At 37.9% G+C, this 12,254-nt stretch overlaps 1 protein-coding gene across 2 annotated transcripts in view; it reads right to left on the bottom strand.

Moving 5' to 3' along the window:
* Nucleotides 1-2,124: 2,124 nt before the first annotated feature.
* LOC128691976 (serine-rich adhesin for platelets) overlaps nucleotides 2,125-12,254 on the bottom strand; it is a 128,662-nt gene continuing 118,532 nt past the window's right edge. Inside the window, exons 4-5 of one of the 2 annotated variants that reach the window (XM_070085294.1) lie at nucleotides 9,344-9,484; nucleotides 2,125-9,031 (exon numbers count right to left, since the gene is read on the bottom strand). In XM_070085294.1, coding sequence (XP_069941395.1) covers nucleotides 4,668-9,031; nucleotides 9,344-9,484 — 4,505 coding nt within the window. In that variant the 3' untranslated portion in view covers nucleotides 2,125-4,667. Of the gene's footprint in view, nucleotides 9,485-12,254 lie in introns of both variants that reach the window. The other variant, XM_070085293.1, reaches the window with a different exon arrangement.

The raw sequence follows: 12,254 nt of genomic DNA, 5'->3' as shown, positions 1-12,254 counted from the left end.
AGAAGAAGAAGAAGAAGAAGAAGAAGAAGAAGAAGAAGCAGAAGAAGAAGAAGAAGAAGAAGAAGAAGAAGAAGAAGCAGAAGAAGAAGCAGAAGAAGAAGAAGAAGCAGAAGAAGAAGAAGAAGCAGAAGGAGAACAAGAAGAAGAAGCAGAAGAAGAAGCAGAAGAAGAAGAAGAAGCAGAAGAAGCAGAAGCAGAAGAAGCAGAAGAAGCAGAAGAAGAAGAAGAAGAAGAAGAAGAAGAAGAAGAAGAAGAAGAAGAAGAAGAAGAAGAAGCAGAAGAAGAAGAAGAAGAAGAAGAAGAAGCAGAAGCAGAAGAAGAAGAAGAAGAAGAAGAAGAAGAAGAAGCAGAAGAAGAAGCAGAAGAAGAAGAAGAAGCAGAAGAAGCAGAAGAAGAAGAAGAAGCAGAAGAAGCAGAAGAAGCAGAAGCAGAAGCAGAAGAAGCAGAAGAAGCAGAAGAAGCAGAAGAAGCAGAAGAAGCAGAAGAAGAAGAAGAAGAAGAAGAAGCAGCAGCAGCAGCAGCAGCAGCAGCAGCAGCAGCAGCAGCAGCAGCAGCAGCAGCAGCAGCAGCAGCAGCAGCAGCAGCAGCAGCAGCAGCAGCAGCAGCAGCAGCAGCAGCAGCAGCAGCAGCAGCAGCAGCAGCAGCAGCAGCAGCAGCAGCAGCAGCAGCAGCAGCAGCAGCAGCAGCAGCAGCAGCAGCAGCAGCAGCAGCAGCAGCAGCAGCAGCAGCAGCAGCAGCAGCAGCAGCAGCAGCAGCAGCAGCAGCAGCAGCAGCAGCAGCAGCAGCAGCAGCAGCAGCAGCAGCAGCAGCAGCAGCAGCAGCAGCAGCAGCAGCAGCAGCAGCAGCAGCAGCAGCAGCAGCAGCAGCAGCAGCAGCAGCAGCAGCAGCAGCAGCAGCAGCAGCAGCAGCAGCAGCAGCAGCAGCAGCAGCAGCAGCAGCAGCAGCAGCAGCAGCAGCAGCAGCAGCAGCAGCAGCAGCAGCAGCAGCAGCAGCAGCAGCAGCAGCAGCAGCAGCAGCAGCAGCAGCAGCAGCAGCAGCAATAATAATAATAATAATTAACTTGCACATGAGTAAAAGGATATAAAAGCTATTACTTGGGAAACATAAAAATAGGTTAGACAAATACACCTACTATCCGACTTACGACCGAGTTCGGTTCCAAGAAACCGGTCGTAAGTCGAAATGGTCGTAAGTCGAACTTTACTACTGAATATCAACAAAACATTTTTGTAATAACTTTATTTTATTGTTTTATTTTGGTATTTCATGTTTTACTTTACTTTTTATGTTGTTAGTAGTGTATTTTATACTGTAAGGTTTAGGATAAACACTGTGTACAACACAAATACAGTGGACCCCCGGTTAACAATATTTTTTCATTCCAGAAGTATGTTCAGGTGCCAGTACTGACCGAATTTGTTCCCATAAGGAATATTGTGAAGTAGATTAGCCCATTTCAGACCCCCAAACATACACGTACAAACGCACTTACATAAATACACTTACATAATTGGTCGCATTGGGAGGTGATCGTTAAGCGGGGGTCCACTGCAGTTGTTTATTTCCCAGAAATTTGGCATAAAAAACACGGTCATAAGTCGAGTGGTCATAAGTCGAGCAGGTCGTAAGTCAGATGGTAGGTGTATTTCTGTTGGAGGCTGGATAGAGAAGGCCTGTTTCAATGTTCATTCTCTGTAATGTGCTTGTGTAGTATTAACAGGAGAGACTATGTGATGGCAGGATCTACTGTTTTCAGGAGGATTCTTGCTAAGACTTCAGAGATGGTGAAGCTGCCTTTGTTTTGTTTAATTGTATTAGAAACAGCTATTAGTGAAGATTCAAGGCACTTGTGTCTGCGGAAACTAGTTTCTTTGATCACTAGTTGGGCATCCCTGAACCTCATGAGATGATTGGTGGAATTTCGGTGCTGTACACAGGCGTTGTTCAAGTTATCGTTCCTACATGCATAAATGTGTTCATTGAGGCGGGTGTCGAGGTTTCTTGCTGTTTCACCTACATAAATCTTGTCGCAGCCTCCACAGGGTATAGTGTAAACCCCTGCGTTGACTGGTTCGTGGTGCTTGGATTTTGTTCTAACCAGAACAAAATCCAAGCACCACGAACCAGTCAACGCAGGGGCTTACACTATACCCTGTGGAGGCTGCGACAAGATTTATGTAGGTGAAACAGCAAGAAACCTCGACACCCGCCTCAATGAACACATTTATGCATGTAGGAACGATAACTTGAACAACGCCTGTGTACAACACCGAAATTCCACCAATCATCTCATGAGGTTCAGGGATGCTCAACTAGTGATCAAAGAAACTAGTTTCTGCAGACGCAAGTGCCTTGAATCTTCACTAATAGCTGTTTCTAATACAATTAAACAAAACAAAGGCAGCTTCACCATCTCTGAAGTCTTAGCAAGAATCCTCCTGAAAACAGTAAATCCTGCCATCACATAGTCTCTCCTGTTAATACTACATAAGCACATTACAGAGAATGAGCATTGAAACAGGCCTTCTCTATCCAGCCTCCAATAGAAATACAGTGGACCCCCGCATAACTATTACCTCCGAATGCGACCAATTATGTAAGTGTATTTATGTAAGTGCGTTTGTACGTGTATGTTTGGGGGTCTGAAATGGACTAATCTACTTCACAATATTTCTTATGGGAACAAATTCGGTCAGTACTGGCACCTGAACATACTTCTGGAGTGAAAAAAATATCGTTAACCGGGGGTCCACTGTATTTGTCTAACCTATTTTCATGTTTCCCAATTAATAGCTTTTATATCCTTTTACTCATGTGCAAGTTAATTGTTCTAACATATTGTATTACTACTACTACTACTATCACTACTACTACTACTACTATCACTACTACTACTACTACTACTACTACCACCACTAGTATTGCACCTCACTCTGAGCCTATGTATACCCTCTGTGTCCATGTACTGTTTGTAGCAGCGTGACAAAGCTCCTGGAGAGCGAAACGTTACAATAAAATGTCACATTAGTTGCACTTGTGTCCTTTTACTTTACACACTGTATTATTTATATATATACATAGTACCAAATCTTCACATCATAAAAATATACTGAAAATAAAACTAGCATAAAATTACACTTTTCACTTAAAATGAAAAATTACATGCACAGAATGCATCAACAGTTGCACCAAAAAATTTCAAATCATCCTAATTCACATGATTAGAATATCCAGTCATAGTCAGGGGCCTTCCATGAATACCTTGGTACATATGAGTTTTCCCATTGCCAAATCTTTTTTGTTTTCTAAATATTCTTTTTGTGAATGTTATTACTAACCGTTTAAAGAGATATGGTGCCAAATACAAAATGAGGCTAAATCTGAAACAAAATTTATTGATATTGACAAAGTCTGAATTGGTAAAGACTTCTAGGATCCTAATCCTTGTGAATTTGGAAATCTGGCCATAGTTAAAAAAAATAAATAATGCTGTAGGTGCCATCAAAAAAGTTCCTGTACTTAAATTTTCGTGCACTTCCTGTGTGAAATATGGCAGTAGCATAGATCGTGTTCCACAGTACATTCCTTTGTGAAGTAGTATGGTGAGTTTCAGTGCTCTCAATCATTTCACTGAGGTTAGATGGGCATTTTTTGTGTTGTGCATAGTTGATATTTTTTTGTGTAACATAATGGATTTTTTAAAAGAAAGAACAGTGTGTGTATGTGATACTCTGTTTCATGTTCAGTAAAATGTTTAATGAAACTCACTAAATGCTTCTGAAAGCATTTGGTAATGAAACAATGGGTTGAACACTGGTTTTCATGATTCAGAGCAGGACAAATGTTGGTTTAAAATGATGAGTACTCTGGTTATCCATCACCGTCAAAAACAGACGTCAACATTAAATTATTATAATCAAAATGAAGTGCTAAACCTACAAGGGTCATACAGCCTTCAACACTAAAAAAGTGAGGAAAGTTACTCACAACGACCATCATCACAGTATCCAGGCCACGGCAAACGCTGTGAGAATTTATGGATTGTGCCACAGCATTTTGACTGAAAATTTGAATCTGAGGCGAGTGGCTGCAAAATTTTTGCCCCACTTGCTGACTCAAAATGAGAAATGCCAAAAACAACATGATAGTCATCCCCCACCTGCCCTACTTCCCAGATCTAGCCCTCCTGTGGCTTCGTTCTCTTCCCAAAAAATAAAAGTAACACTCAAGGGGCAGCATTTTAATGACATGGAGGAGATTCAGCAGAATCACAGGCTGCACTAGATGCCATTAGGAAAGAAAAGTTTCAGAAATGTTTCGGGAAGTGGCAGATGCGATGGGCTGAGTACATAGCCTACCAAGGAAAGTATTTCAGGGGAGACTACTTCAACTAGGTGATTAAGTAAGCATATGTACTTTTTGCAGCAGTCCAGGAACTTTTGATAGCACCTTGTATGTGCGATTCAGAATTGGTACTACCTATCAGTATGTAGATTCATAAAATAATTATAAAAATACATAGGCCATCTTATTTGAAATTTCTTATAATAGTAGCTTCAGGTACATCATAATAACAGTTAAGAGAAAATATGAGTTGTGAAGTACAAGGATCATGCCATTAACTAGTCTTGAGTTTACATTGCAATGCCCTTTTTAAATGTTTATTGTTAAGACTTAATAGGTCCTATAAAGTCTAAGAACATAATATCCCAGGCACATTTTCTGCACCAAAAAGATAATTCATATGTCACTGTATTTAATATGAATGTTGTAAAATCTATTGGCTCTGAACAGCCAGGACAGTCATTAGTGACTTTCTCCAAACGAACACTTCTACGCTTACTAGGAGACCGGTGTGCCACTGGCAAATATTTTTGTTCCTTTTCTATTTTTTTAGATTTTGGCATGGGACAGTTAAATGTTTTTTTTCTCTTGATCCCACTTTTTTTGGATGAATGTATGTTAGTAACATATTCTTGTGTCTCATTTGTTTTTGTAACATCATTAATGCCTAGTGGCATTAAATTAGCAGAAGTACCTGCAATACTCCCCAGGTCTACATTATGAGAGACATTTAGAAGTTTACTGGGATCTTGATTGTTTTGTAGCAGTTCACTGCAGCCATGCTTACTTTGTATCAGTTGACTGGTAACATTTTTTTCTTTCTCTGGTTTACCAGGGCTATGTTTGTCTTGAACTGATTTTCCAGGGTCACTTATGACTTGTATCAGTTTCTTCAGGTAAAATTTGTCTTGCACTAATTTACTGGTATTATTTTTGTCTGGTACCAGTTTAATGGTGTCACTTTTGTCTGGTACCAGTTTAATGGTGTCACTTTTGTCTGGTACCAGTTTAATGGTGTCACTTTTGTCTGGTACCAGTTTAATGGTGTCACTTTTGTCTGGTACCAGTTTAATGGTGTCACTTTTGTCTGGTACCAGTTTAATGGTGTCACTTTTGTCTGGTACCAGTTTAATGGTGTCACTTTTGTCTGGTACCAGTTTAATGGTGTCACTTTTGTTTGGTACTTGTTTAATGGTGTCACTTTTGTTAGGTACTGGTTTAATGGTATCACATTGGTCTGGTACCAGTTTAATGGCATAACTTTTGCTTGGTACCAGTTTAATGGCATAACTTTTATTGGGTACCAGTTTAATGGCATAACTTTTGTTTGGTACTGGTTTAATGGTATCACTTTTGTTTGGTATTACTTTAATAGTGTCACTTTTGTCTGGTACCACATTAATGGTATTACTTTTGTCTTGTATTATTTTACTTATGACTGAATTATCTTTTACCAGCTTACCGGTGTTTTTCTTGTCTTTCCCAGCAAGGTTTTTTTTCTTTACAATTTCAGAAATATCTTGAGAATTTTCTGTGCAAATGACAGCAAGTTCATCTTTTGATGCTAGTTTACTAGAGGTATTTTCTTGTACTAGTGTGCTGGCCTTTTTTTCTACTAGTGTACTAGGAATCTTGTCTTGTACAAGTGTACTGGTCATCATTTCTTGTAATGGTGTTCCAGTACTTTTTTCTTGTAAAGGTTTACTAGTTGTCTTCTTTTTTTGCACAGATGTATTAGTTTTTTCTTGTACAGGTGTACTGGTTATCTTCTCTTGTACAGGTGTACTGATTATCTTCTCTAGTACAGGTGTACTGATTATCTTCTCCTGTACAGGTGTACTGATTATCTTCTCTGGCACAGGTGTAATGGTTATCTTCTTCTGTACAGATGTACTGGCCTTTTCTTGTACTGGTGTACTGGTAGTCTTCTTTTCTTGTACCAGTGTACTGGTCATCTTTTCTTGTACAGGTATACTGGTACCCTTTTCTTGTACTGGTGTACCAAGAGTCTTGTTTTCTTGTACTGGTGTACTGGTAGTCTTCTTTTCTTGTACTGGTGTACCAAGAGTCTTCTTTTCTTGTACTGGTGTACTGGTAGTCTTCTTTTCTTGTACTGGTGTACCAAGAGTCGTCTTTTCTTGTACTGGTAAATCAAGAGTCTTCTTTTCTTGTACTGGTGTACTGGTAGTCTTCTTTTCTTGTACCAGTGTACTGGTCATCTTTTCTTGTACGGGTAAACTGGTACCCTTTTCTTGTACTGGTGTATTACGAGTCGTCTTTTCTTGTACAGGTGTATTACGAGTTGTCTTTTCTTGTACTGGTGAACCAAGAGTCGGCTCTTCTTGTACTGGTGTACCAAGAGTCTTCTTTTCTTGTACTGGTGTACTGGTCATCTTTTCTTGTACAGGCATACTGGTACCCTTTTCTTGTACTGGTGTACCAACAGCCTTCTTTTCTTGTACTGGTGTACTGGTAGTCTTTTTTTCTTGTGCCAGTGTACTGGTCATCTTTTCTTGTACAGGTATACTGGTACCCTTTTCTCTTACTGGTGTATCAAGAGTCTTCTTTTCTTGTACTGGTGTATCAAGAGTCTTCTTTTCTTGTACTGGTGTACCAAGAGTCTTCTTTTCTTGTACTGGTGTACCAAGAGTCGTCTTTTTGTGTATTGGTGTACTGGTAGTCTTCTTTTCTTGTACTGGTGTACTGGTAGTCTTCTTTTCTTGTACTGGTGTACTGGTAGTCTTCTTTTCTTGCACTGGTGTACTGGTAGTCTTCTTTTCTTGTACTGGTGTACTGGTAGTCTTCTTTTCCTGTACTGGTGTACTGGTAGTCTTCTTTTCTTGTACTGGTGTACTGGTCATCTTTAATTTTAAAGGTGTATGGGTCTGTGTCTTTTCTTGCATCAGTGTACACATTTTTTCTTTTACTTGTCTACTGGTAGTCTTTTGTGCTGATATACTGGTAATCTTTTCTTGCACTGGTGTACTTGTCACCTTTTCTGACATTGGTGTACTGGTCACTGTTTTCTCTGGTACAGGTGTACTGGTAGTTTTTTCTTGTACAGGTGTATGAGTAGTCTTTTCTTGTACTGGTATACTGGTCATCCTCTTTTCTTGTACAACTGTACTAGTCATTATTTTTTGTACTGGTGTACTTGTGTCACCCTTTCCTGCTACTGTCATATGAGCAGCATCTATTTTAGGCATTAGTTGACTGGTAACACCTTTTTCTTGCACTAGTTTTGTGGCAGCACCTTTTTCTGGCACTAGTTTACTTGCAGTACTTTTTTCTTGCACTAGTTTACTTGCAGCATCTTTTTCTTGCACTAGTTTACTTGCAGTACCTTTTTCTTGCACTAGTTTACTTGCAGTACCTTTTTCTTGCACTAGTTTACTTGCAGTACCTTTTTCTTGCACTAGTTTGCCGACAGGATCTTTTTCTTGCATTAGTTTATTGGCAGCATCTTTTTCTTGCACTAGTTTGCCAACAGGATCTTTTTCTTGCATTAGTTTATTGGCAGCATCTTTTTCTTGCACTAGTTTGCAAGTAACATCCTCTTGTAACAGCTTACTGTTAGCATTTTTAACATGCTGAAGATTATTAATTTCCTTAAGCTCCTCTCTTAATGAACTTGAAATATTGTCTTCATTAGTAGATTTTTTATTGAGGAATGATATATTTACATACTGATCCACCACTATCATTTCCTCAAGGTTAAGCTGAAAATCTGTGTTCTTCTCCAGTAAAACTTTGGAGGATTCTGCCTTACTATTCTGTGCTTCAACTGTGCAACATTTTGTCTTTGAACCTTTTCCTTTAGATGGACTAACTATTTTCCTAAATGTTTTTGCAGAATTAAAGGTGTACATATTAATATCATCTTTATACACTCTTCTCCTATGAATCAAATGCTCCAGTTTTTGCCGAGATACAAAGGAAGTAGTGAGATACGAGGCAATATGCCTAGCACTTGAAATATGCTGATTAAGAAGGTAACTGGAACTAAAAACTCTTCTACAAACTAAACAAGAATTTTTCTTTAATATACATTTGGAATTATGCTTATTTATACTTTTCCTGCATAAAAAGTACATCTTGCACTTGTTACACAATATAACAGCAAGACTTCTACCATTGACAGATGACTTTTCTGCACTTTTCATTACATCTGCATTACTGCTGCTGCTTTGATCAAGTGATCGGCTTTGTTTTACATGGCTCTGTTTTAGAAATGAATTTCCCAATAATTTAGGCTCTTCAGTGGACTCTACTGGGGCTGGGGCATCCAACAACTCATCCCTTCTCTTGGCTTCTTTTGTTTCTGAACTTGAGATTGGAACCTTGTAACACTCTTCAGCAGTTACTTGAGCCCTCGGTGATATTAAGAATTCCTCTGCTGTCTCCGAAGGAGGATAAACTTTCACATCAGAATTCTGTGATATATTATCAACAGCTTTCAGTGAAGTATTTGAGGGGTTCATTAATATTGAAAGATTATCTTTCTTTCTTTGCGAAGTCATTATCATAGCAGATTTTGCACTTTTGTTTTCTGAATCTGAAATCTTTAAGTTATGACATATTCCTGATAATTTATCTGTTTTGCACAATGTCTGTCTTTTTTTTATTTTATGAATGTCTTCAGTTTTTTTCACTTTAACTCGACCCTCTGCCCTCAGCTGCTGTAATTCTGAAAAGGACACATAAACTGATGTATGTTGGATTTTGACGTTATGCTTCTTGGTGTGCAAGTGAAAGGCAAGCTGAGAATGATTTTCAAAGATCAAGAAACATTTCCTACACATTTTACTTGTATCACAAGACTGTAAATGTTTTGTTAAGCTTAATCTATCAACAAAGTATGAATCGCATGACTGACACTGGAGTAAACAGTAATCAAAACTGTTGTCATCAGTGATATTAAGTTCAATATTACCACCACTTTTAACCTTGCTGGAATCACTGGCACAAAATATGTCTTGCATAGGGAAAACTGAATCACCTTCCTTAAGCTCAGCTTTCCTAACATCCACCAAATTCTCCTTTATTTGAGAAATTCTACTGGTATCTGCCTCCTGAGCTTGACTTCCATACTTTGCAGTGCTTACATTTTCCTCAGCTACTAATACTGAAGTCTCACCACCTGAAAGATATATAAATTCAGATTACTAGTAAGAACATCAGTATTGTAGTATGTGTTAACAGCTGTAAGATATAAAGCACATTAAAAATAAGATCTTCATGTGGCACCATGTAATGCACACAGTAGGGCCCCACTTATACGGCATGTTAGTTTCCAGGCTGCTTCCATAAAGCGGAAATTGCCGTAAAGTGCACATAAATGCTAGTTAACAGGTTTACACTAACATATAGTAAGTTAGCAATAGAACTAGGCATTAAAAAAACACATACATATAGTACACTCATTACTTACCTTAAAATATTTGTAGTCTTAATGTAGGGTGAGATGAGTAGTATTCATTGTAAGAAGTCAGGTGTAGTAGGTATGGTACCCAGGCCAGGCCACCCCACCCACACGTAATATACAGTGGAACCTCGGCTTACGAATTTAATCCATTCCATGACCCTGTTCTTATCCTGATTTATTCGTATGCTGAGTCAATTTTCCTCATTTAAATTAATTGAAATGCAATTAATCCATTCTAGCCACTCAGGAAGTATACCTGGAGTTACCTGGAGAGGGTTAACTCCAGGTATGCCTCCTGAGAGGCTGGAATGGATTAATTGCATTTCAGTTAATTTAAATGAGGAAAACTGACTCAGCATACGAATAAGACATGACAAAATAATGCTAATATCAACTCTACGGCTTAGTTATCTATCACAATTTATCTAATATGACATAATAAACAATATTAATAAGATAGAAACATGATATATACTCTAGAATGAATAAAATAGGCCATAATATGGCAAGTGATGGCGACGCCGGCAGCGGAAGAAAGCATCCACCGTTTACTCTCCCACTCTAGTATCCTCCCAGTCCATAACCCCACACCTAGCTTGTGTTTATCTATTATTAGTGGTGAGGTTGTCATATATGTAACCACAGTTGTGGTTAAGACAGATGTATATATAGGTGAAGACATGATCACTGAGGCCACAGTGGTGGTGGTGGCAGTGGCAGCCGGCTGCCTCTATGCTGCTGCCTTCTTTGTTTCTCTAGCTTTTTTCATAGTTTCTAATCGCTTCCTAAGCTTCTGGCTGACTGTACGCGAATACTGTCTCTTTGGGAGAGGCATTGTTTAAGAAATTTGTACAATATAAGACATAATTGCTCATCCCAAGGGTCTGCTGCAGTCACTCAGAGCAACACACCTCCTCCTCCTTTTGACCCTTGGTTGGCACTGCAATAGCCATGGTCTAGCAGTACCTACAGCCACCCAAAGGGTTACCAATTTGTATTTTGAAGCATTTGAAAAAAATTACAAAAAATGTCTAAAAATGAAAACATTATTATTATTATTACCATAATACTGTATTATTATTATTATTATTATTATTATTTTTCATTATAATTATCATTACATACACATTATTATTAATATGTATGTAATGGGGTCTATTTATGTTTATATGTTACACAGCATGTTTATTATATAATTCTGAAAAAAAATATCATAGATGGATTAATGAAAATGTGTATATTATTGTAATATATGACATTTAATGTGCCTCAGAGTGATTATTATTGAATACAGCAGGTTAGGTTCCAGGCTGCTGCCAGAAAGCAGAACTCCATTTTTTCCATTTATAAATGCATATAAATGCCAAATAACAAGTTTACACTAACATATATTAAGTTAGCAATAGAACTAGGCATTAAAAAGTAAAATACACACACAGTACACTCATTATTTACCTCAAAATATTTGTAGTCTTAATGTAGGGCAAAAGGTAAGATTTACTCTAAGAAGTCAGGTGTGGTAGCCCTCCTGGCCACCCCACCCACACATACTATACTATGATGCTTAAAGCTCCCTAGAGTGATAAAATGCATATACAGTAGGGCCCCGCTTTACGGCGTTTCGCTTTACGGCGTTCCACTAATACGGTCATTTCAAATTATGACCAAAACTCGCTATACGGCTCCCCCCACCTGACTTTCTAATACGGTCACCGTGCCCCACCTGGTTTGTTTACATTCTCTGTGAGATCGGTAAGCACTAAGTCTCTCCATTACGTCTGGAAACTCCAAAATTTTAAGTGTTTTTAAAAGTTATTTCGTATTTTATATATGCTCTGATAATTATACTTATGTATACCTGTACTTAAATAAATTTACATACTGTGCTGGTGTGCAGGTACACATTAAAATCAGTAAGAGTGTCTTATGTCTCCAGATGCCATATTAGTAATGATAATAATAATCATCGAGTCTCATTAAATGTCGTATATTACGTTGATATACATATTTTCATTAATCCATCTATGACATTTTTTCAAAATTATATAATAAACACGATGCATAACATATAAAGATGATAAATACACCCCACAGTAGAATAAATAAACATAAATATGAGATGTGGGAGCAGACGACTTGCACAAGTGACGCCATATTAGAAATAATAATAATAATCACCTAGTCTCATTAAATGTCGTATATTACGTTAATATACACATTTTCATTAATCCATCCATGATATTTTTTTCAAAATTATATAATAAACATGATACATAACATATACAGATGATAAATACATCCCACAATAGAATAAATAAACATAAATATGAGATGTGGTAACCAGATAACTTGTACAAGTGACGCCAAGAATAACATTTTCTCTAACATGAGAAAATGTGTTACTGGGGGTAACTGTAGAAAATTATTCCTTTCGTATGTATGTAAGTTTATTCAGGTATACACAAATACAGTTACATAGATTATC

This window comes from Cherax quadricarinatus, chromosome 15 (assembly GCF_038502225.1).
Source record: "Cherax quadricarinatus isolate ZL_2023a chromosome 15, ASM3850222v1, whole genome shotgun sequence".
NCBI lineage: Eukaryota > Metazoa > Arthropoda > Malacostraca > Decapoda > Parastacidae > Cherax > Cherax quadricarinatus.
The sequence above is the reverse complement of the archived record's forward strand: the minus strand, read 5'-3'. Positions and strand labels throughout refer to the sequence as shown.